The sequence below is a fragment of the Prunus persica genome, chromosome G7, assembly GCF_000346465.2.
Source record: "Prunus persica cultivar Lovell chromosome G7, Prunus_persica_NCBIv2, whole genome shotgun sequence".
Taxonomy (NCBI): Eukaryota; Viridiplantae; Streptophyta; class Magnoliopsida; order Rosales; family Rosaceae; genus Prunus; species Prunus persica.
In genome coordinates, this window is record NC_034015.1 from 10,330,439 (window position 1) to 10,355,117 (window position 24,679).

A 24,679-nucleotide genomic window follows, 5' to 3' on the forward strand; every position below is an offset into this window, starting at 1 on the left:
GCGTCACACAGTAACTATCAAGCTACTGTTTATGGAGTACACGTGGTAGAAACCCAATGGACTATGAGCCCATCGTATGTGCTACGTAAGCTCGCTCTCCATGCAAGCCATGACATCATACCAGCCGATTAGGGACAAGTGTACGGTGGTGGATAGTTATTCATTTTAGGTCTTCAAAATGCCCACGTCTCACGTGATAGATTAGTTAAGCCCCACACTTAATAAAACCATTATTTATTTTTTTGGTGACATGTAGAATAATGCTTCGATTTGATTTAGAAATGGGCCAGTGACTTCACTCTCTCCAAACTTAATTTTTTTGGGTGGGGTTTTGGCAACCAATTAGGGTTCAACATTTGGGAATTTGCTAATTTTGGAGCTATTTAATGATGTAATAGAAGTGTAAAGGGGGAAGTGGAATTAGACAAGTGTCCACCATTAACATTAAAATAATATCAAAGTTTTGTGTTGAGTTGTTTGCATCTTGATTGGAAATTTGGAACTGAAAATAACCCACTCATCTGTCTATTGTGAAATCAAGATAATATATATTTGTAAAGCCGAAAGACTTGGAACTTGCCATAGTTTTAGATTACAAATATAAGTTTAATTAATTACACCCACTGATGTGGAAATATATTATTTGGTTTTTTTTTCACCTGATAGTTTAAACTACAGAAGATAGAGGATTTTCACACGTATAAATAACCAAAATGTTATGGGAGTTCGAATTTGAGAGCTCTAATATGCAAATTAAGACAATTTTCCATTAGGCTAGACCCATTAGCATTACTTGTTCTTTTTTATAGAGCTTGCTATATGGATCTTATTTCTTCACATTAAGTAAGAAACTAACATATGATGTTTCACATTAGAGTAGATTAAAGTGGTTTAAAATATCACTTTTATAAAAAAAAAACACACACACACACACATTATGTTGCACATCAATTGGTAGCCAATAATTGGGATAATAGTTTATGATTCTAGCACTAGCTAGTTTTGGTCATCTTTATGATTTTCAACGAGTAATGTGCTTGCACTGACCAAAAGAACATGAAATGTGATGCAAGAGTTTTGAATGAAGCAATGTCAGAATTTGAAAATTATGTTATTCCTTCGGTTCTATATATTTTGTTTGAAAATTTTCCTCTTCCAACAATTTTTTTTAAAAAAAAAAATTAAAAATGTGACTGTATTCAGTTATACGTAAATTATTATATTTTCTTATCAATAATAAGAAGAGAAGACTCGAGTTTGAAATCTCTGAAAAAGAGAAATACTACTAAATTAACAGTTCATGGGTATATCAGTAATTATATTTAGTTGTTACGTCAGTAATTATGTTTAGTTGTTAAAAAGACATGTAAAAATAGATAGATACGATAGGAGAGAGAGAGCCTCTAGCTACAAGCTATTTGTTGGAGAAAGTCACACCCATGGGTGCAGGTAATAACTTTAGAATGGTAGAATTAGGATTGGATCAAATTATATAGAAATTGTGTAATTGTTGGTCAATTTCCATGTATCATTATCAATCAGCATTGTTTTGTTTGTCTTCATCATGCAAAGCAGCATCAATTGGACAAAACAAAATCTTTACATTATCAAAATTGCAAATGGATGATGTCGGCAACAGGCACCTACATTATTGAACGCCAGTGCGTTTAGTCCAAGCCCAAGAAACTTTTTTTCTATCGTAGGGTTTCTTATGAACCCAGTTAACCCAAAATGTACTACTCCAAAAACCAGAACCCAAATATCATACGTTATTATCTTTTATAGGGTTAAGACGCTGTCAATAGAGTATAACTCAGTTAGTTAAGCTCTTTCACCTTTATCTATATGAGCGGAAGTTAAAACCCCTAAACAACAAATGAATACTTATGTAAACCCCACTCCCCAATCGCTTATACTTAAAAAAAATTGGACGGCAATTGTTTTACAGGTTAATAAATTCAATACATGAAAATATATGACACATAAGAATACGTTAAAAATATGGTGAAATAACAAACAAACAAACATTATACGGGTATTAGGGAGAAAAAAAAATGTCAATAAAAAGAACATATATATATATATAATGTATCGAAATTAAATACAACAACATAAGAAAAATATCCCTTTAGTTATAATATCAAATTAAATCTCACCTCTGAATCCTATTTGGTGTAAATGACTAGCTGCCAAAACACAATCTCATCATATGTTAAGAAAACTGAGCTATATATCAAATGAATTATTGTCATCTTCCTCAGCATGATCGTGAGGGATCTGAGAAGAAGTACTTGGATCAGCCAATGCCGTGTCATTTGCCGGCTCCAAATCTGTGCTAAATGGAGAAGAAAAGGTGTTCATAGGCAGCCCATGACTTGTATATGCAGAGTCTAAAGTTCGATGATTGTTGAAGCTGGTGATGGGCCATGGATAATTGCTCCAAGCTCCATTTTGGAAAGACTCATTATAATACGGGGGCTCACCAAATTCTGTGTTCACTGTTGTGGAAGACATACCAGCAGCAGTGTAATGATGATTTATTGATGAAGAGGATGAATTGGAATTGGCAATAAGAGGAGATGGATATTCTTGATGATCATGCTGATGAGCTGATTGAACTGAATCTGCAATCCCTTTATTTTTATTTTTCTTGACTCTTTTGTTCTTATAAATCTTACACAAAACACAATCGTTCAACTACAGAAGAAACATATACAAGTTAATAATTAGATAGGCATATGAGATATACTGATATGAATTAGGATACATATATATACACACATATACAAAGACAATAGCGGATTTAGGAATTTTTCAAGGAAGAGGCAATATTAAGAAGGCTAAAAGGTCAACAAAAAAAAAATATAAAACAACCAAATAGCCTTACAATTTAAACAATACTAATGTTATTCATAATTAAAATAAATATGAGTTTTACGTCTAAGTCTAATTGACTATGGTCTATTTTGTATATCAATTAATATGCACAAAATTTAGGTTACACAATTATTTACCAAAATTCATATCAAATATGAACAAAATGCATGTCAATTACTAGTCTACCAAAATTCATAAGAAATCATCTATTAATCTAACTAAAATCAATACCAATTAATCTAACGCAAAGTACATGTGATTTGGAGGTCACAAGATAAAAGTACATGTGATTACGAGTTCGGTGTAATTTTTGGTAAATTTTTCGAAACACATAAGAATTTTTAATGAATGTTTAAAGTCTAGTTAAAATTTGACACTGGCGCCTTGATAGAGGACCATATTAAAAAGGAATTAAAGTTGAGAAGCACGGATTCTAACTTCTCACACTCCAGTCGTCTTCTTCTTCGACTTAGTATGCAACTTATGAAAAAATTTCAAAATCTTCTCAAATTTATAACTTTGGTTGTGGAGGTCCAATTGACAAACCGTTTTCTCATGACCGTGAGATTGAGCCCAACAATCTAAGGTAGATATTTAGGGTCTCACACAATAGCAACAAAATAGCCTCTTTGAGGCTTTTAATCAAACACTTAGTGGGCACAAGCAGATGTGCAAATTCCAGCATCTCCAATGCATTTTCCGGCGAGGAGAGTTGCAGTTGCACCTCCTTGCGCCTCTGTGGATCCGTAACTGTACACAGAACTTCCATTGAGGGATCCCTCAAATAAACTTATTTAAGGGTCCCCTACGATTTTTTTTTCAATGATCCAAACCATCTATTTTTTAAGTCTACATTTATAGAGCATCCTTGTAAAAAACTAGACAAATCAGAAACCGTTTTAAGATCTAATTGTGTTCTACAAAATCAATGAACACGGTGCCTCAAGAAAGTACTAAAATTTCAATAATTCAATTGAGTGGTCAAATAATATCGGATTTAAGTGATTTTTTTTGTAAAGATGATCTTTGAATGAATATCTACAAAATAGACTGTTTAGATTAGTGAAATACAATACGGAGTGGACTCTACATAATTTTCATGAACCTAGCTAGTGTATGCTACTAATAAAAAGTCATAACACACCAAAGAATTTCTCCCATAAAAACACACACGTATATCCCATACCTTCATGTCACCGTTGGCTTTATGGCCATTTGAAGGAGCAATATTTCCACTGAGAACGTATTCATGCATTTTCCATTCTGTCTTAACTCCTTCCCCGTGTTTCCCTGCATAAAAATCTAGAATCCTCTTCTGCCCAATTACCTCATTGTTAACTTTGATCTTGTCATCGGTTCCAGTTGCCTTCCAATATCCATGGTTGTCTGCTGCTCGATTTGGCCGAGATCCATTTGGGTACTTTCGTTCCCTTGAACTGAAAAAGTACCACTCGTTTTCTCTGAGTAAGTTGTGCATCCCTAAAGCAAAACAGGAAGAAAGAGCAAAAGTTACTTAACAATTAGTATAAACCGTTTAGTATATTGAAATATTAATCTCCTTCTCTAAACCAAAAATTCAGAATCCATTAGGGCAAATCGATATCAGTACTCAAACGTGATTTGTCTCTGCCCTAGAAATAAAACCCTAGTTGCTCTCTTCCAGACTTACGAAGAGTCGTTCTTACTTTTTAGTGTTGGTACATGAAGTGTGGTTTATATTAATTGCACGCAGTGCTCCAAATTCTTAATCCATTCAGTCTTGAATTTGTGAGTTAAAAACAAAATAACTACTAAGAGTACTAACAACTTTTTTTCTTTTTATGAAAGGGAGAACTGGAGATACGAACTTATAATCTCTTTCAATACGAACTTCTCCAAACTTCGATATCATACGTCATGCAAAAACTTCTACTAAAGTGGTGCAAACAATTAAAGAGCTTTCAAGAAAATTAGCAAAAGATTACATACCCCTTCTTTCAAGAGTAAATCCTTTTCTATAAACCTTTTGAATAATAACTTAAAGTAGGATGCACGAAACTTGACGACTTGTAAGAACCCTAATTTCTTTTCTGCTGTTCTTGAAAAGTTTTCTAACTAAATATGCTACTCCTAAAGTTCTAAACGATGCATGTGTAGCTTAGAAGAAGCATATCAATATCACGAAAAACTAGTTAAGGTAACCAGTAAAAAAGAAGAAATAATTAATGGATATAGAAGAGGATCATAACACTAACCAGTAAGCTCTTCAGGATGGTATTTGTAAACATCAACTTCACGAAACCTGTTGATGGGCAGTAGCTCATTCTTGATCTTCTTCTTTAAGTACTCTTCAACCAATTCTTCGTTGGTTGGGACGAATCGATAACCACTTGGAAGATCATTAATATATTTATCGGTTAACCATGCTTCATCAAAAATTTCATGAGAAACCTGAATATTGCTTTCCTCCATTGAAACTCACAAGTATAGAGTTCTTAATTTTTTTATTTTTTATGGAGCCTATAATGTAGGAATATAGTTGAAAGGGGGAGGGGGTGGGTGGGGTGTTGGGTGTTTTCATTAGGTGTTTGTGTGGGATTTGGTTTCTTTACTTTCTTTGTACTGGGTCCGTACTCTGTAATTTTTATTTATTTTGTATTTATTTAATCCGTACTCCGTATTTTATCTTATATGTGATAATAACTATAATAATTTTCTAACGACAAGTAATATTGAACAGAGAATTTGTATTACACATGAATTTCTTTGGTTCATGGATTACACACATTTAAACAATAATTAATTTGCCAACGGAAGTAGGGGCGAGTTAGAATTGAAAATTGGGGGGGTCAAAGTAGAAAATAAAAATATATAAAACACCTAAGTATTCAATAATTACATGTTTAAAGTTAAATATTTCTAATTTAGTCATGTCTAATCTATTTTAGAAGGAATTTTAACTTAAATTATAAGTTGTTTGTTACTAATTATGTATGTTATATCTATATATATAAAGCAAAAGGCAGAGAATGGTGAAACATTCAAAATACCAGAAAATGCCCTTTGTTAATTCAAACATTAAGAATTGAAATTATTAATTAAATGAGGATAATATAGTAAATTCATATTTTTTAATATTAAAAAAATTAAAATTAAAAACAAAATAAGATAATAGGTCCTACTTTGATGGAACATAACTACCCTGTTATCTTTTATTAATTCTAAAAATAAAATAAAAAAGAAAAAGAAAACCAATTGGCACATGCGTGAGCATGTGTCAAGGGGCTAGTATAATATAATAGAGGAGATATCAAAATATATGGCTACTGAATGGGAGTCTAGCCCAGTGAAAAAGCCATGGCATTATAGAGTTTTTTTTTTTTTTGGGTGTGGGAAATTCTCATCTCCCCTCTAGTTTAGATCATTGCTTGTATTAAAAAAAAATAATAATAATAATCAATTTAATCGTTAAAAAAATAAAAATAAAAAATAGATAAAATTCAGATATATTATCAGGTGTATTGTCTAGGATTGGAGCTTGCATTGCGCTTGGTTAATGGGGCTCATAATTTCAAAATAAGCATACAGCCTTGCGAATTTGAGTTTATCGGTTTAACACACCTTGCATTTATTACTTGATTATTTTATTAATCAATTTCTACAATATTCTCGATTTATTGACCGCCCAATATATTCAATGTTTACAGAAAATTTTAAATAGAAATTAATTAAAAGCAGCCAATAATGAAAAGAAAACCATGCATGCATGGCATATCCTCTCTCTTCTCCACCCTCCAACGACCGAGAAGATTGGAAGGGCCTTTTTTTTCTTTTTGGGTAAGTGGGAAAATATAGCAACTGGAGACATTCCTAAATGTATATGAGTATATGAACCAAGCGAAAACCTTGCCTGCATTGCATGGCATATATTTCACCTTTAGTTTTTGTTTTTAATGATTATTGAAAAGAGAAATTAATAAATAAAAGTAGAATTTACATGGTAATATTCATTAATTGATATGGCGTGATTATATTAATTGCCACATAAGGTAGTCAGTTAGTGGTGGAGACACCTGAGGACCATAATGAGCCTAGCCCCCTCTCATATTTTTTATTTTCTCATATTTTTACTTATATATGTTGCTATATGTTTGCTTTTTCTAGTAAAAATTATTAAGATTTTTTGTCTTTCCCTTCCTCTTTTGATTAACTTACGCTTCGTGAATAGCACTTGAGCTTAATAGGACACCTTAATATTGGGATTTATGAACATTTTTTGTATTTCTTCTCTCTGTTGAAGTATAAATTATTAAATTTTGAGTCTTTAATAGTATAGATGATGAGATTAATATTCAACCATTTTAACATATAAAATTCAGGACAATTATGATTGTAATAAATGAACAAATTATTAATCAATATGAAATAATATTATTAACTTATTAACCTATTTAGCACTTGAGCGCTACTATTTGAATTACTTTTTAATTTTTTTTGTGAAGGGCCCCCTTTAATGTGAAATTATGACTCCGCCACTGTGGTCAACTAATGTGGTCAATCTTGTGTGTCTGAATAGCATTACTAGTGGGAAAATATAGGTAATATAAGACATTCCCAAACCTATATGAGTCTATGAACAAAACCCAACAACAAGCCAATATGAGAGTCTGGAAAAATACATAGGTAATGAAAAAGTGTTCTTGGTTAGCACAAGATCGCACCGACAATAAGTTGTGGAACTTATTTATTCACAGTAAGTACGAAATTGTCAAATTAATTGGTAACAAAAATTTTGTGTGACAAGTTTGGTGAGTATTATGTTGATTTGGCAATGGTAAGGAGAGCTCCGCAACTTCACAACAACGAAACAATTTACTTGAAATGATCACCAAAAACAAAAAACAAAAAACCAACTCTAGCCAAAAAGAAAGAATCCGCCCAACCAAATTCTAACCTAGACTAATTTACAATTTGGTGTACTGCTAGGGTTTTGCCTAAACAACTGCTGTTGATGATGATACCAATGCTCTAGTCTTTTGTCGAAATCACCATCCTTGTTTCTAGCCGCAAGTAGTTGCTCATATAGCCTGACATGCACAGGTAACTGCATAGAACTTGAATCAACCAGTGGCATTTGATCCGCATACGTGGAAGTCTCCATGTGTGGCAAAAATCCAGGTTGAGAAGAAAACGACTCCCTTGGCTGAACATGGCTCTCAATATTGGCAGACTGCGTGTCGTATTGGGTGAGGTTTTGATCGTTTTGATCGTATTGGGTGAGATTTTGATCGTTTTGAGCGTATTGGGTGAGGTTTTGATCGTTTTGATCGTATTGGGTGAGGTTTTGATCGTTTTGATTGTATTGGGTGAGGTTTTGATAGTTGTTGTGGACTGGTCCCGGAGGATTGCCAGACGTTTGATTTTGGAAAGGGTACTGCTGGTGAGGATAATATGTAGGGTTTCCAACGTAGGTGTTCAATATTGTTGGGGTTGGCCTGCCACGAGGTCGTTTGTTTGCAGTGGAGGAAGAAGAAGCACCGCTAGATTGACTAACAAGATATTGATCATGCTGATGAACGGGCTGGATTTGTTGGTCTGGAAAAGCTTGAGATGCTACAACATTTGTAGATGGCTCTGCTCTTTGATCAGATTGTGTAGTGCTCGAGTCATTGTTCCCGCCTTTGTTATTCTTGTAAATCTTGCACAAAACACAATTATCCAGCTGCAAAGAAAACGTACAAGAGTAAAGTTAATTAGAATCAAGTTATATGCAAAAATAACTCATTAAAATTATAAAATAAAATAAAAGTTTATGCACACACGTTTACATTTCCTTACGTACCTGCGTAACACGAGTATTGCTTATTTCATTAGGAGGAGCATCGAGCGTGTATTCATGCATTTTCCATTCTGTCCTCTTGCCATCTTGATGGTTCCCTTGATAAAAATCTAGAGTCCTTTTGGACCCAATTACTTTACCATTACTATCTTCGATGTCCTGAGCTTTTCCGGTTGCCTTCCAAAATCCATCGACTGCTGATCGATCTGGCCGTTGTCCTTTCGGATACTTTCGTTTCCTAGAAGTGAAAAAATACCACTCACTTTCTCTAATTAAAGTGATGCGCCCTAGAAAGAAAAAGAAAAGTTAAAGTTGTCTCACTGCAAAAGAAAAAGAATATAAAATTTTTTAACCTAAAGTGAGCATATAGATGAAGACACAAGAAACTAACCAGTGAGGTCTCTAGGATGATACAAGGAGATGTCAAGGTCAAGAAACCTGTTTTTGGGGATTTCCTTGTTCAAGACCTTCCCCTCTAAGTAGCTTGAAACCAACTCGGCATCAGTTGGGGCAAATCGATAGCCACATGGAAGAGAATTAAAATATGCATCGTTGGTTGGATCGTTGATGAACAAATCTACTTGTTCCGGAATCGGATCGTTGATGAACCGATTGTTTTCTCCCATGGCGATTACGCGAATGCGAAGCTCCTAATTTAAGATTAGGAAGCCTATTATAGGAAGATACTTGAAAATTGCAGGTGTAAAAAGCCTTGAGCATGGAGAATTGGTGTTTCGGTCCATGTTTATATAGGATTTGGTTTCCTTCTAAACTGTTTTTTTTTTCTTTTTTTTTCTAAAATAACACAAGTGTAGCAAGTTATATGGAACGAGGTTTTAGGAGTTTTAATTAGATTATGTTTGCTTAATTTGGAGTTAAGAGAAATGATAATCCTATAGTGTCATAAACTTATATTTGAATTTATTCGACCAAAAAAAATGTATTTTCCACGTAATCCATCTTAACCAAAACAATTTTTTTTTATTAATATAAGAAAAATAGAAAGATGGAGCAAGGTTGCAACTTTCTAGGATTACCAAATGTAGATTTTATATATGACTCCATGGAACTTGGAAGTTTTGTTTGATATATAATTGCTCCTATTGAATTTCATAAACTAGGGTTGTGATAAGAATCTGTATTTTCGACAAAAAAGAAAAAGAAAAAGATAAGAATATGTATTTTGGGTGACTTGAGTCAGATTTTGGGTCACTTAATTTAGGACAATTTAAGTGAGTTTTTTACTATATTTGAAACTTTTTAAAAAACTAACATTTATGAATTTATGGGCTAAATTTGAGCAAAATTCAGGAGAAAGGCTCAAGAACTTTATTTTTAAAAAAATAAAAAAATAATAAAAAGACATGGCTTAAACGTCGTCATTGTGGTCAGGCCTTTTTTAAAACAAAGAAGCATCACGAGCCTAGTGCTACTGAAGACTTGTGTAGATTGGTTAGGGCATTCTATGGAGCACCTGGTTTGCCCCTATGCGGCTCTCAAGGATTACATGTTATTGTATCTATTTCTTAACAAAGTATTGCTAAAATTCATTAGGTATTTTAGTCAGATTCATATTTCTATATTCAACTTTGTGTTTATACCTGAAATTTTCCACCTAGGCCCTACAAGAACTGATGATGTGGCATTGGCACTCAAGCCACATTTGTGGCCCAAGTGACAAATTTCAAGCCCAAGAGCAAGATAAAGATGGTTGAGCTGTGAAGCCCACGACCATGGTAAAATGGCCTCAACCCAAAGACATCATGGGTCGTGAGTTGAGTCCATGACAGCCTAAACCCAGAAGTTGGACTTCAAAGCCCAAAATTGTAACCCAATATTCTCGGCCCATGGTAGATTTTTCCCTGCTATAAATCTTTCTTATTCTTCTTTTCTAAGTCACTTCTTCCGGTTCCAAACTCGGTTCTTCTAATTTCGAGACCTCTTTTACACTTGTTGAATAATCATCCTCATTTTCTTTTGATTCTCATACTTCAAATCTTCAAAAATCTAAATTTTATTCGAGGAATGGGGCTTTGCAATGGAAATCAATCAAGAGGTAATTTACACCATTTTATAACTAATCAAAAGGAAATAACTTTTTTCGTGTTTGTAGATTTGTGACTCTAGAAAAGGGCCTAATTGTTTACTTTCGCCCCGGGTTCTCAAAAACTTAAGGCGAACCCTTGCCACCATGGATTTATTAAGGGAACTCATTAAGCTGAAAGTGGTGTTGAAGAGAATTGTAATATGACTCATAATTTATTGAATAACATTCGTGTTCTGGGTAATACTTGGTTAAGGTAGAAAACATATTCTATCAAATTCACTTCTACGACCTAATTTTATGGGATTCACCCACAGCCATTTTCAATGTGATTGATTTCTTTTTGGGTTTTATCATTGTGATTTCAGATGATTTTGGGTGCCAATAGTTTCTGGAATTTTGGTGGCTCAATGACTCTGGAATTATCAAAGTAATTAAGATTACAAAAAAATCACCATTAGGATTGGTCATCAATTGAAAATCGTACCAACACACCAAGACAACGGTGTGACGGAGAAAACTTCAAGCAGGACTCCACCGTTGGGATGATGATAGAAGAAGACTGCTGAACTTTTAGGATGATGGTTAAAATGAAGTAATTCAAAATAAATAAAAAAAACAAAATCACATATTATTTCTTGTCCAACAAGCAAGCTTACTAGAAGCACCACTATGATTAATACTCCAGAGAAATTCTGGCCAAGCCCACAGTCTAGATAAAGATTGCCTTGGGCTTTTATTAAATAAAGTCCAAGACCAACTATTGACCCACTTAAGTCCAGCCTTGTTCCATAGTTGGGCTTAAGAGCAACTCCACCTATTTGTCCTTTGTCATGGCAAGGGGGTGTTAGGGTAGCCGTTATTCACGTGAATAGTGGTTGCCTTTGCAAAAAGCCATTTCCTTTTCCACCCGTTGTCATGGCAAAGGGCAATTACTATTCATTTTTTTGTTTTTTTCACAAATTTTGTTTACCTTAATAATTAATTTGGATAATATTTTCGGATAATATTTTCAGGTTCCTACGTGTTAAGACTATTTATAATCGGATAAAATATCCGGATAAAATTTTTGGGTTCAAATTTCGGATGAATTTCAAAATTCAAAATTCAAATTTTCAGATAAGATTTTCATCTATCAAATCAAGCCACGTGGCATTTCTATCTGGCCAAAATTTTCTATAAAACCAGAGGCTCAGCTCATACCTCTCACACCACATCTTTCTATATTTTCATTTCTCAAAGTTTAGAATTCATACTTCATTCTCAATAGAAGATTTGAGGAGATGCTTGGAAAGGCAAGAGCGAGAAACAAATCAGACAAGTCATAGATGAGCTGAAAGGCAAAGGTTGCAGAGAGAAGAGGATGAACAAGTTGTCATAGCAGTGGCTTTTCTTGATGAAGAGAACTAAGGTCACTGTTGTGGTTCACAAGTCAGTTGTGGCCCGAATGTGGACAAACATAGGCATTCTCGGGGTAAGAATCTTTTGAAAGATTATTTTATCAAAACCTCTTTGTACTCTGATGTTGATTTTCGAAGGCAATATAGAATGCAACCTCATTTGTTCAATTAAGTCATGCATGATATTTGCAATTATGATGCATACTTTGTTCAAAAGTGTGATGCTGTTGGGGTTTTGAGACTTCTTCCGGAGCAAAAGTTTACAACTGTTATACGAATGTTGGCGTATGGTTCATCTGCTGATCAGATGGATGAAATTACCCGGATGGGAAAATCCACTATGTTAGAGGCCTTGGTAAGATTTTGTGATGTAGTCGAAACTCTGTACACTCGGGAGTACCTGCACAGGCCTACTCCTAGGGACCTCCAACGACTTTTACAAAAAGCCGAAGCTCCAGGATTCTTAAGCATGATTGGTCGCATCGACTGTATGCACTGGCAATGGAAAAATTTTCCAACTGCCTGGCAAGGAGATTACGGAAATAGAAAAGGCTAAAAAAGTATCATCCTTGAAGTCGTTGCTAGCTTCGATACATGGGTTTGGCATGCTTTCTTCGGAGTTGCCGGATCCCAAAATGACCTCAACGTGCTGGGTTAATCTCCGATCTTCAACAATGTTTTGAGAGGCTAAGGCCCCAATATCACCTATCAAGTCAACAATACAGTCTACCAGACGGGGTATTATCTAGTTGATGGCATCTACCCGAGGTGGACCACATTTGTCAAATCCATTCCGAATCCCCAATCCCATAAGCAAAAATTATTTGCTTCCTATTAAGAAGGATACATGAAAGATGTTGAAAGGTGTTTTGGCATCTTTCAAGCTCGATGGTTGATTATTCGAGGTGCGGCCCGTATGTTTAATGAGGAGGTCCTCAAAAGCATTATGATGACTTGCATCATTCTCTATAACATGATTGTGGAGGATAAGTATGATTACGATGCTGCAGAGGTCCACGAATAGGATCCCATGAACACGGCCTTGACACAAATTTATGAAAGGCCCATGGGGCCAAGTGGAGAACCATTTGAGCCGGATCCGTTGGTTAGGGATGGTTATTTCATGAGTCGTATGGTAGATCGATATACAGATATGCAATCTTCGTATATTCATGAAAGGCGCCAACTTGACTTGATGGAGCATCTATGGGCGATGAAAGGCAATGACGGTGATTGATGGAACATAGATGCTTTGGTTAGGTTTTATTTAGTTATGGTTTGGTTGTGGTTTGTTATTATTATTATGCTTTGGTTGTAGTTTTTTATTATTTTTTATTATGCTTTGGAGGTGGTTTTCCTTTTAATTATGCTTTGGTTGTGGTTTTTCCTTTTAATTATGTTTTGTTTGATGTATGGAATATGTTGAATAAAAAGGTATTTAATTGAATGCTTTGTTTATTAAATAAAGAAAGCCAATACAAGTCATTAAGAATTACTACTACTAAAATAAAATACATGAATTACAACAACTTTAATACAAAACATGAAAAATACAAATAAATATAAGGTATGCCAACTAATTTAATGGTTTTGATCATTTAACCAATCCGTATTGCTAGGCTCATCGTCACGGAAAAGTCTTCTTCTCATAACATCCCTTCGTTCTAGCTTCCAAAATTGTTTTGTTTCAGGGGACATATGGCCTGTATCCATAGCCATGGTTTCCCGATCCTTCTTGTCAATGATTTCTTTGAGCAAAAACTCCCTTTCTTGAAGATTTTCTGCTCAAATTGCCATCTCATTTTCTTGGTGTTTCCGCTCCATTTCAATTCTTATGGCACTATGTCTAAAAATTTTGATGTATTACTACTAAAATTACTCCATTTCTTCGCCTTCGCAGCCTTTCGGCCAATGGGCCTCGGCTCCTTTTCGACAGGCGAGTCTTGACTCATAGTGGAATCGAGAGGTGAATCCGATGTTGTTGAATCACGAAGTGGCATCTTGTTTAACATAACGGCGAGACCCGTGGGAATAATTATGAAGCGTTTGTAATTTTTCACCACCTCACAACATTCATGATGGTTGAACGTTTTTTTTGCCTTGCCCAATTGCATTAAACCACATCTGTGCTTGAATCGTCTATTAAACAAAAAAATAATGAAAATGCAAGAAATATTTAAAATATATTGGATATGCAAGTAACATTAAAAAAAAATTAATGGAAATGCAATTAACCTTACACATATATTGGAAATGCAACAAATATGAATAAAATATTATTTATGCAAGAAATATTAAGAAACAATTGGAAATGCAAGAAATATTAACAAAATATTGAAAATGCAAGAACTATTAACAAAATATTGAAAATGCAAGAAATATTAACAAATATTGAAAATGCAAGAAACATTAAATATATATATATTAGGACATTAAACTTAATAAAACGAAAATTAAAAATATTTACCTTGCTACTAAGATTTTCCCCGCTTCTATGGTTGTCCCTCGCTTTTGCTAAGGCATCTCTCTATTTTGCCAACTCTTTATTGAGAATTTTCCACCTACTCGACAACGCCATTTCCGTTCGAGTAGACCCCGGATTTTTTTCACAAAATTCGGCATGAATTTTTTTCCACATATGACAAAATTTCATCTCATTGCCTGACATGGGACAATGACTAATTTAGACCCAAGACTCTGACAAAAAAAACATCTTCCATGGTGCTCCACGCCCCTCCGATTTCGATAGAAGAAGCCATAAAGATAAGAAATAAAAATACAATTTGAAAGAGAGGAAAATGTTGAGTAAAGAGTGAATAATAGTAGAAGTAGAAGAAAATGTATGAGGATTGGTGTTGAAAGTGAAGGGTATTGATAGGTATTTATAGCAAAAAAAATTCAGAATTTTTTGATTTTTTTAATAAAATTTTTTGATTTTTGTTCATAATTTTATTGTCAAAAAAATGCCAGTCGTTGGATTAGAGGAGGAGAAGCAGATCGGAGCGCCCAAGCCTTGACACATGTCTTCTAGCCGTTGGAGATTGCGTAGGGCTGACGTCAACGCACGCCAGGTCAAATTTTTTTAACTGTTGGAGCGTGCATTGCACGCGCCACAGTAAAAAAAATTTGAAACTGCGCGCTAACGTCGCACATGACGTCATCCCTTCTCGGGCTCGAGCTCTGGCGAAACTGGCCTTCGTGCCAGCCCTTCTTCGTGGATCCCACTCCTAGCCCGGGCAAGATTGGCCCGCTGGAACTGGGTTTTTCACGTAGCCCCCCCAGCCTCGGGCTTGGGCTGCTCGGTGGAATGGCTCTAATCATGGAACAAAATACTTCATTTCCAAAACTAATTATCATAGAAAAGTGCTAATGGACCATGGAAATCTGGGATTTGCAAATGGTGCTTTTGGAAAATTGAGGGTGATATAAGTAATGTTATTTTCTTTGTTATAAGAATATGGGGTTCAGAGTAGGCTCAGAATTGAATAAGTAAAACACGGCCGGATCATTTGGTGAATAAATTAGTGTGTAAAGTTCATGAAATTTTTTTAGCGCAGTGGTAATGATCTGGTGTTATAATTTTTTGGACTTGTAAGTTACATGGCATTTGACTTTGGTGTTACTGTCACATAGGATAATCTTTCTAAGTTATTTGGTCTATGCAATAAAAACTTATGTACGGCTAACGGTAAAATTACGTGGCATGCTTGAATGAATGTTATAAAATTCACACAAATTATAAAGTAGTTACCGAATATAATGTTTTGTATTGGAGTTAAGAATTTTAGAATTTCAGTAAGTGTGTTAATTGGGTGAATTACCACATCCAAGAATTTCTTCTAAGCAATCAATCGTGCAAATCTTGTCAAATGATTTTAGGTACATCTGGTTTCGGCCGACAATTTGGGAAAAATTTCCAATACTGGAATGAAATAATAAGTTAATAACAGTGAGAAAAAAGTCCTAAAGTTGAAAACCCTCAGTGGCTTTATCTAGATCATTTGGAGAAAGGTCTATGTGCTTTTCATGTCAAGTTGGCCACTGGGGTCATGCCAAGTTGGCCATTGGGTGCTATTTCCCCCAAAAAGATTTTTGAAAGCGATCCAACTTGAATGGGGAATAGGGAAGAGATGAGGGCTAGACCCCTATAAAAGAGCAATTAAATTTAATCAGAAAAAAACAAAAGAAAAAATAAAACTATTCTTGTCATGATCAATGCCTTTTCTCTTTATAAAATTTTCAGAAGTGGGTATTGCAATCCTATGTGGGTGATTATTGCATATATAAAGCACCAAATAAATAGGCGCTAATGTCGGGTGTTAAGAACAATCTTGGTCATGTGCTAGCTCTGATTTTTATTTATTTTTAGTTTGTGTTAAATAATTTACTAAGCACTCTTTGTTGACGCTCAGCACTCACCGAGTCCATCTGCCCAATAAAAACAACATATGGGCCTCAGCCTCCGAGCTATCGCAGGAAGATCGAAGGGATGTAAGCCAATCGCGTTGATTACAAGACCCCTCTAACCCCAGACCCGCCGTACCTCGTAAAGAGTGTCCATGTCCCCTCGAAAGCCAGGTGTAAACTGCCTGAATCGCTACCTCACCAGATGGGACTGCACCGTATGCAAAGGCTACTCTGCTCACGCTCGCCTCCTAAGTGGAAAATGTAAGAGGGTCATCATGAGCAGAGGACGTGGACAAACCCTGACCACCGATTGTCTAACAGATCTGACGTGACACAATCGGCTCGGCTCCGAGCCGAGGTGGCCGGGTTGTAAATTAATTCATTATTTGCTCTCCCTATAAATAGAGTAGGAGTTCTTGTAAAGGGGGGACATGATTTTTGAGATCTCTCCCAGGAAAAAAAAAAAAAAAAAAAAAGAAGCTCGGCCTTATCACTTGCCATATTGCATCCTCCTCCAAAGTTTCTTCTCCTTTGTAATTACGTAAATATAGCCGTATCTCTTTATGTTAACCACTTGAATATCTGTGGCCCAAACACTCTTGGTCTAATTTTACTTTCGTTTTAATTTTGAATGGAATTCTAAATTCCAACCCTTTTTTTCCCTATTGATAAAAAACATCATAAAATTTCAAACCAGGGACGGTCCTACATTTTGTCTAACCTATAGCCCATGTGAGTTTGAATTTACAAACCATTAACAACAACAACAACAAAATATTGAATCTCATGAGAGCATAGGGAATGGATCTGACTTTGGAAGAAGGCCCTACTGCTTTATAGGAAAATAATCTCCAGTAATCCACATGTTGTCCTCATATTTGAAACAATCTTTGGCCAAAGTCCCACTTTGATCAAAGGGTATCCTTCATTTCAACATTTATTTATTTATTTTTTCATTTCTTTTTCTTAGCCCAAGTGTTACATTCAAAGATCATAGTATTTTCAAATGAAAGAAACATTATAAGATAAATTATTCTACATTTTTCTTTCAAACATTTGACATTTCTATAAAACTCCAAACATAAGAGTGCTCATTAATTAAAGACAAAGTGGGAGACAAATAAAGAAACCCTAATCCCATGATCATTCCTTTTTTTAAATTTGAAAATAAAAATAAAAAATTGCTCTAGCAAAGCATTATCCAAAGAGCAAAAGACCAAGTCTCATGCTGCACAAAAAAGGTTCAATTCTTTTGACCAAACCAAACCATTTCTGACCTAAAATAAGATATATAAATACAAGAAGCAGGACGTCCTTTTTGTATTCTTGCTGAAGCTGTATTTACAAAATTCTGTAAATTATTGTAAACGTTGTGTTTTAGATATTGTGTGCGTTGCATGATGTTCAACTTGACGAACAAGCAAAATGGTCGTACTGATTTTGACAATTTAGCGTAAAGGATGGGATCTGCCGACTTGTTATCTACAATAAAATGCTGCACTTTCTTGGGTGGGAGAGTTGGTCAACAAGAAGAAAGTTTGATCTTGGCCCCATAACATGTACTCTACTTTATGAAATTATAAAGATTCATTGCACCATGTCCACTTAGCTTGGGTTTGAATGATGCCACTACGTGCATTTCACAACTTGAATAATTTTGCAAGTTTGCTTTACTGCAAAATAAGAATTCTATTTTAAGTTGTAAGTGGCAAGGGAGGAAGGATAAGAAAATGAATTAAGAGTAAAAGTATAAGAAAATGTATTTTAAATTGTAGGGTTCTTCTTACCCCAACCAGGATAAGCACCTCTGCCACCTTTGGTGTGACTTCTCCTCTTCCATTTCCTCATTGTTTGTTTTGATGTGCCCTATCTCCCTGCGTTTCCAAATTTTGGCCATATGTCCTTCCTTATTCCATTTGCATCTCCTCTCCAACTTCACTTCAGTAGTCACACCTCTCTCACCTCCTCCTCTCCTCCCCTCACCCACACATCAGTTCCTTCTTCACCCCCTCCCATGAAATCTGAAACCGTAAAATCCTAATCTCTTTCTATGATATTCTTGGTCATCTACTAGCTTGCTGCATCTGCTTCTCCCCTACAACACATCCTCAAATTTGAATTTTTGCTATGGAGATGTGGTCCCTGTCTTAATGGTCAACTTTGACCCTTACTTAGATCGTTTGAGTATGATGACTGTTGGTGGCTTGCTTCTCCAAACTCATGCTCTACATATCCCACTTGTTAGTTTCTCCTTCTTCCTTAAATAAAGCAATGGTGACTTCTTGTTTATAGGGTCTGAATCTGATTCTAGGGTTTTTGTATTTTTTGGTCCTATATTTTGTACTTGGAATTGAGATTTTTTAAAGCCATTGTCTTTCTTTTTCTGACTTTATAATGGGCTATTTGTAATCTCTGTTTGGTAATGATATGTTCATTCATTCCAAAAAAGAAAAAAAGAAAAAAAAAAGAGTAAGGTAATGACCAATAAGGATTAAAAATCAAGGTAACAAGCCTAAATCTAAAGACCACTACTAACATTTTGGATAGCTAGGATATGAAAAAATAGTTTGGTTAGATGAATGCTAAGTGTGTGTCTTCAATTCAAATAAGAATAAATTGAAACCTCATAGGCCAAATGAATCAACATAGAGCAAAATAAATGGCGTGGTCCAGTTTTAAGTGCCCAACAATGAGGAGTTAGATTTTCATTCTATTATTGAGATCAAAATCATAGTCCATGTGCACCAACAGGTCTAACCTAGTAGAAAATGACATTTACTTGAAGACCAATGGTCTTAGATTCGAACATCTATGACACCGTGATAGTGTGTATGAAAAATCCTTCTCCCTATTATAATTTAGACTATCACTTGTATTTTTTTTATTTAAGTCATAGTCCATGTGCTTTGTGGTTTCAAGCTATTTCTATCTACTCCATTTCAATTTCTTTGGCCCTTTAAGTGTTCTTGTTGCCAATGTGACCACAATATTTATGCTCTTTGCCTAAGTTTTGACAACTAGGTTTTTTAGCATTTTGACACAAGTTCTGTTCTGATTTCTTAGCTAAAAGTGAGGGGCAATCCTTCAATCCTTCAAGGATTGGATGCAAATAAAAAAGTTGCCAAGCAAGTTTCTAGGTGTTTCCCTATTTCTCTTATTGTTTTTCAACAATTTGGCAAAAGCAAATGCTAAGGAACAATTTTGTCACATAGAATCCAGTCGCACGAGTCACTCTTTTAATCATTCTAACACTACACGTGTCATCCCACCAATAAAGATCTCAACGCCTTTGCTTCACATTCACTCAAGAATTTTGTCACCATGTTGCATATGTATGCCAATGCCATGGGGTTTTTCTTATTTTCTATTTTTGGATATTTAAAAAAAAAAATAGGGATTTCTTTTTTCCTCCCAAGAAAAAAAAGGTTATATAAAAAACTTTGAAGACCTAAAATTAAAATAAGAAAAACAGGACGAGTAGCGGTGGTGGGGAAGGGAAGAAACTTCATAAGCACCTTACAAGAAAACGAAAGCAGGTCTTCTTTGTGTCGTGAATTGAATGCGACCACAAGGCCACCCCTTTTCTCTTTCTCTCTCTTCTTCTTCTGCTGCCTCTGCCTCTCTCTCTCTCTCTCTCTCTCTCTCTCTCTCTCTCTCTCCCCACTACTTCTTCCTAGGGAGGACTATTGGACTAAAGATTCCCTCTTTTGTATGCTACAAATATGAGAATGCTTCATGGGATATCTTGCAACTTATTCTACCACCCTTGTGATTTTTTCCATCCCAAGTTCGTGTTGATTTGATTGCAAGCCTTCACAAAACTTCAGCTTGAAAAAGATACACCCAAAGTGGGCTTTTAAATCCTTCTTTGGCCCTCTGAACAATACATCCCCTGCCACGAAATAAGCTTGCTTTTTATTTTTGGTTATAGAGCAATTACTGCTTGCACAAAGGTACCTGGGTCTTAATCTGTTTGATATTTTCAGCCTTTTCTTTTATTCCAAATGTTGTTTTAACCCTTTGTTAGTGGTTTGATCCATATGTTTTAGCTATATTGAGGTGGGTTTATGTTTGTTTGCATTTTGATGTTCTTTGCTCTCTTCCTAATTGGTTTTGGTTTTGTTTTTGTTATGGGTTTAAAGAGATTTGGACAAAAAACCAACAATTGTATTTTTGTTGCATCGCTTTCCCCGATTTTTGTTCTTTTCTGTATGTGTATTTCTATCTTGGATTAGGACATGGGCATTTGTGTTTTGATTTTGAACTTCATTATCGTATTTACCTGGTTCCAGCTCAAACTCTTGTTGTTTTTGTTTTCTCCAAATGCAATAGAGAGACGTTTAGTTGCAATCTCTGCCTTTTATGCCTCGTCTGGCTTGAACTTTTCATATATTTCTTAGATCCAGAAAATATTGAATTACTCTCATCTCTCTCCATTTCTGCTGATCAGGGGGAATCTAGAATTGCAGGAACAGATTTCTCTATGGTAAGCACCTCATCCTTAGTTTATACTTAATATTGGTTAATAAATTAACTTTTATCAGGAATGTAATTAGAAATGATGTCTGCATGTGAAGCAAGATGGTTCCTTTGATGTGATTTGATTTTGGTTGTTGTCATCAGGGAGAAGCCCCAGCGTTCATTGTTGATGAGCTGCAGAAGGGATATGGAAATGGATTTGATATAAAATCCAAAGGCGGTGAAACAGCCATTCTCATGGGCAACAGAACTGTATGATATTTAACATATCAATATGATTTTGTCATCCAATGTCCCTGTTTGTTCTTCAGTGATTTACCACCAGGTCAATCATATTGCCAATGCATTTTTTGACAGTATGTGATTGGTGGAGCCTGTGAGGAATCGCCATTGTCCATTGGAGTTCAGATTTTTGACCAATCTACTGGTGAATGGTAAGTGTATGACTCTTGGTATTGAATTGCTTTTGTCTGATTTTGTTACTGATATCTGGTTTAAATTTGCAGGATATATCCTACTGTGTTGGGAACAAAACCCAAAACCTGTAAGGGCCTTTCAGCAGTGCTTTTAAGTGAAGACCGAATATTGATTACTAAGAATGGTTCCACCCCAGACGATTTTGCTTGGTTCCTTGAGGTGGGTACCTGTGAAACTATTCAGATATGATAAGGGAGAGTTCATTTGAACAGAATAAAAGATGTCACAATGTCGTCTCATTTAGTAATAGTTTAAGTTTGAGACAGACAATGGAAGATAAAATGAGACTGCACCAAATGATAGTAGGAGTTTCAAACAATAAGTTTGGAAATAGAATTATATTCAATTGATGCGAGAACAAAACAACTCCTGTCCTTGTTGCTGTTAAATAAAGTGGAATTGTTCAGTTAACACCATTCTGTCCATCACGTATTACGTTTAGATGATTACTATGTTATTCTGAAATCTAAAATTGTTTTGTTTTAGGTGGACACCCAATATGTGAGGCAGCAGAAGAAAATTTTGGGCACTGACGTGGTTGCCTGGAGTAAGGGTGTGAGGGGCTATGCTGAGAAGCCAATTGTTATTAGTGGTCCTTCTGGGGTAGGTAAGGGGACACTAATATCCATGCTCATGAAAGAATATCCCTCCATGTTTGGGTTCTCTGTGAGCCACACAACCCGTGCTCCTAGAGCTATGGAGAAGGATGGGGTCCATTACCATTTCATTGAGCGAAGTGCCATGGAGAAAGAGATAGAAGATGGGAAGTTCCTTGAGTTTGCTTCTGTGCATGGAAATCTCTATGGAACTAGTGTTGAAGCAGTAGAAGTGGTAGCAGATGATGGGAAGGTAACTTTCTTTGATCAGTGGTTTCTATTTTGATTATTGTTGGAGCCTGGTCGTTTTCTTTATCATGTCAAACTTGCTATATGGATCTGTCATGTGGTGAATCAAAGCATCTGCATGATGATTAGTTGTATTTGGAACAACTTTTCTAGATTGTAGTCTGGTTTATGGGATACAATTAGAGGCTAATTCATATAATCCTTAATGTCATGGTCAAAGTTGTGAAAAGCTTATGAGGATATTTTATGTATTTTAGATTTCGCCGTCATATTGTTAAATTATGTTAGTGGCACTCTCTCACAAGCACTGCTTTCTTTACTGAGATTCTTGTGGTTATTCATTCTGTAATGTTGTTTGCTTTCTATGTAGAGATGCATTCTTGACATTGATGTTCAAGGTGCAAGATCCGTGAGGGCTAGTTCACTGGAAGCTATCTTCATCTTTGTATGTCCACCCTCAATGGCGGAGCTTGAGAAGCGCCTTCGTGCAAGGTAGTTTGAGATGCCATTTTATTTTTCTCATTCTCAAATTCCTCTTCCACATTGCCAATTCTGAGTACGCTTAAATATGCTAAACAGGGGAACTGAGACAGAGGAACAGGTCCTAAAGCGACTTAAAAATGCCAAGGCTGAGATTGAGCAAGGGCAATCGTCAGGCATCTTTGATCATATGCTGTATAATGATAACCTGGAAGAGTGTTACAAGAGTCTTAAGGTATATGCTCCTTCCTTCTTAAAATTTCACCAATGCTTCTAGTGATGTTAAATATTTACTAATTTCCTTATCAGTTGATAGTTTTTACTGCTTAGTGATAACATATTCCCTCATTTTTGTAGAAACTCTTGGGGCTAGATGGAACTGTCACTGCTCCTCCTAAATCATGTAAGAAATGGTTCAATTCAGTCCTACTGTATACTTGGTTCTTATTAGTTTCATATGCAATTAATTTAATTGAATTTAACGTGTTAAAAATTCCATTTCAGCTCCTAAAGTGGTTGATCTGCCTATGGACCATTCAGTAGCCAAAATTGATCACAGAATCATCATAAACTCTAAAACTCCGGAAATGGGAAAAGCATCTACGAACATGCAAGTATCTTTTTCATTGTTAGTTTCTTCTATGCATAAGATATTCAGCTTGTTTACACGTTTACGCTGTCTTAGCAGGATTGTGCTGGATGTGTCATCCCTCAAAGGAGGGGCCCCTGGACGGACTAGAGGGCTAGACATTTATACCATGGACTCATTTTTGGATGGTTTGGCTTGTATCAATCACTGAGCCAAATATTTCAACCCAGATAGCGACCGACTTCTTTGATTTCTTTATTCGTATTTTCAAATCTTTCTCAATTTTAGTCTTAAAGAAAAAGTGGTGATGAAGCTTCATATATGATTGTGTCAGATCATCGCATAGATTGGTTTTTTTTTTTTTTTTCCCCATTCTTTGCTTGTTTAGAACAGAGATGACTTTAGACTTGGAGCAATGTTGAACAATTACAATGACCCCACATGGGCAAATGAGAGCTGATTTATGGTTTTGTTCGGCAAATTTGAATATCGATCTAAGAAAACCATCCGCGAGGATGCCTTAAACATTACTCTGAACTGTTGTAGCTACCAGTTTAGAAAACTACTCCGAATTTAATTTAGTCAGACTAAACCAGGTTGATGCAGTTAGTTCTTTGTAGCTGCCAACATCATACACGAGGGTTTTACAGGGATTCCATAATATCATGGGGTCGGACAAAGGAGAGAGGAATACTTTGAAGCAATAGATAGTATATGAAGGAAAGCTTGCCCGGTCACATGGGCGCGACTGATCGTAACAAAATCATACCATATTTCATGCCTAGAACTCGGCCTGTGCAACCGTAATATTAGTGGTAATGGTGAATCATGACATTTTTAATACCTAGAAAGCAGCCTGTCTAACCATATTACTACAATACGGTGGCTTAATAAAGGTGTATTCAATTGGGAATTCATAATATTTGCAAGTATCTTGTAGCTCAAATGATTAAGAGCAAAAATCCTTGCATCCGAGATTCCGTGTTTAGATTCCCCACTCGAAAAAGAACAGCAAGGGCATAGTACATTAGTGAAACACGAGGTTGGACTTAAGAGTGTCTAGATACAATGACAAAGTCAAAACAGCTCCAAGAATGGGTCGCTTAGTCATAAAGGTCGGGAAGAATCGGTCAATATGCTTGTTTAGTTTTTCTTTTGAATGGAGAATCGGTCAAATTAGTTAGCTGGTGTTTGGTGGACAGCTGTGGATACACGATTGCCATAAGTCGCCAACTTTCCAGAGGGTTTTGGACTGGATGTATC

General features: G+C 35.6%; 3 protein-coding genes across 4 annotated transcripts; 1 reads left to right on the top strand and 2 right to left on the bottom strand.

Annotated features, from left to right (window-relative positions):
• LOC18770004 (NAC transcription factor 29) lies at window positions 2,098-5,328 on the bottom strand. The gene is made up of 3 exons (XM_007202142.2): window positions 5,112-5,328; window positions 4,064-4,356; window positions 2,098-2,697 (listed from the first exon to the last, which is right to left on the bottom strand). Exons 1-3 carry the CDS (start codon window positions 5,326-5,328, stop codon window positions 2,227-2,229), a joined length of 981 nt encoding a protein of 326 aa, XP_007202204.2. The 3' UTR covers window positions 2,098-2,226.
• On the bottom strand, window positions 7,811-9,321 carry LOC18769283 (NAC domain-containing protein 26). The gene is made up of 3 exons (XM_007202124.2): window positions 9,087-9,321; window positions 8,699-8,982; window positions 7,811-8,578 (listed from the first exon to the last, which is right to left on the bottom strand). The coding sequence occupies exons 1-3, from the start codon at window positions 9,319-9,321 to the stop codon at window positions 7,811-7,813; spliced, it is 1,287 nt and encodes a 428-aa protein (XP_007202186.2).
• LOC18769265 (guanylate kinase 2) lies at window positions 20,024-23,946 on the top strand. Of its 2 annotated transcripts, XM_020568769.1 has the most exons (11): window positions 20,027-20,499; window positions 20,997-21,032; window positions 21,170-21,277; window positions 21,383-21,459; window positions 21,532-21,661; window positions 21,989-22,351; window positions 22,718-22,839; window positions 22,927-23,062; window positions 23,185-23,230; window positions 23,332-23,437; window positions 23,516-23,894. In XM_020568769.1, the coding sequence occupies exons 2-11, from the start codon at window positions 21,030-21,032 to the stop codon at window positions 23,625-23,627; spliced, it is 1,203 nt and encodes a 400-aa protein (XP_020424358.1). In that variant the 5' UTR covers window positions 20,027-20,499; window positions 20,997-21,029; the 3' UTR covers window positions 23,628-23,894. The 2 variants fall into 2 exon arrangements, with proteins under 2 accessions (XP_007202134.1, XP_020424358.1); XM_007202072.2 differs by having other exon boundaries at window positions 20,024-20,499; window positions 23,332-23,946.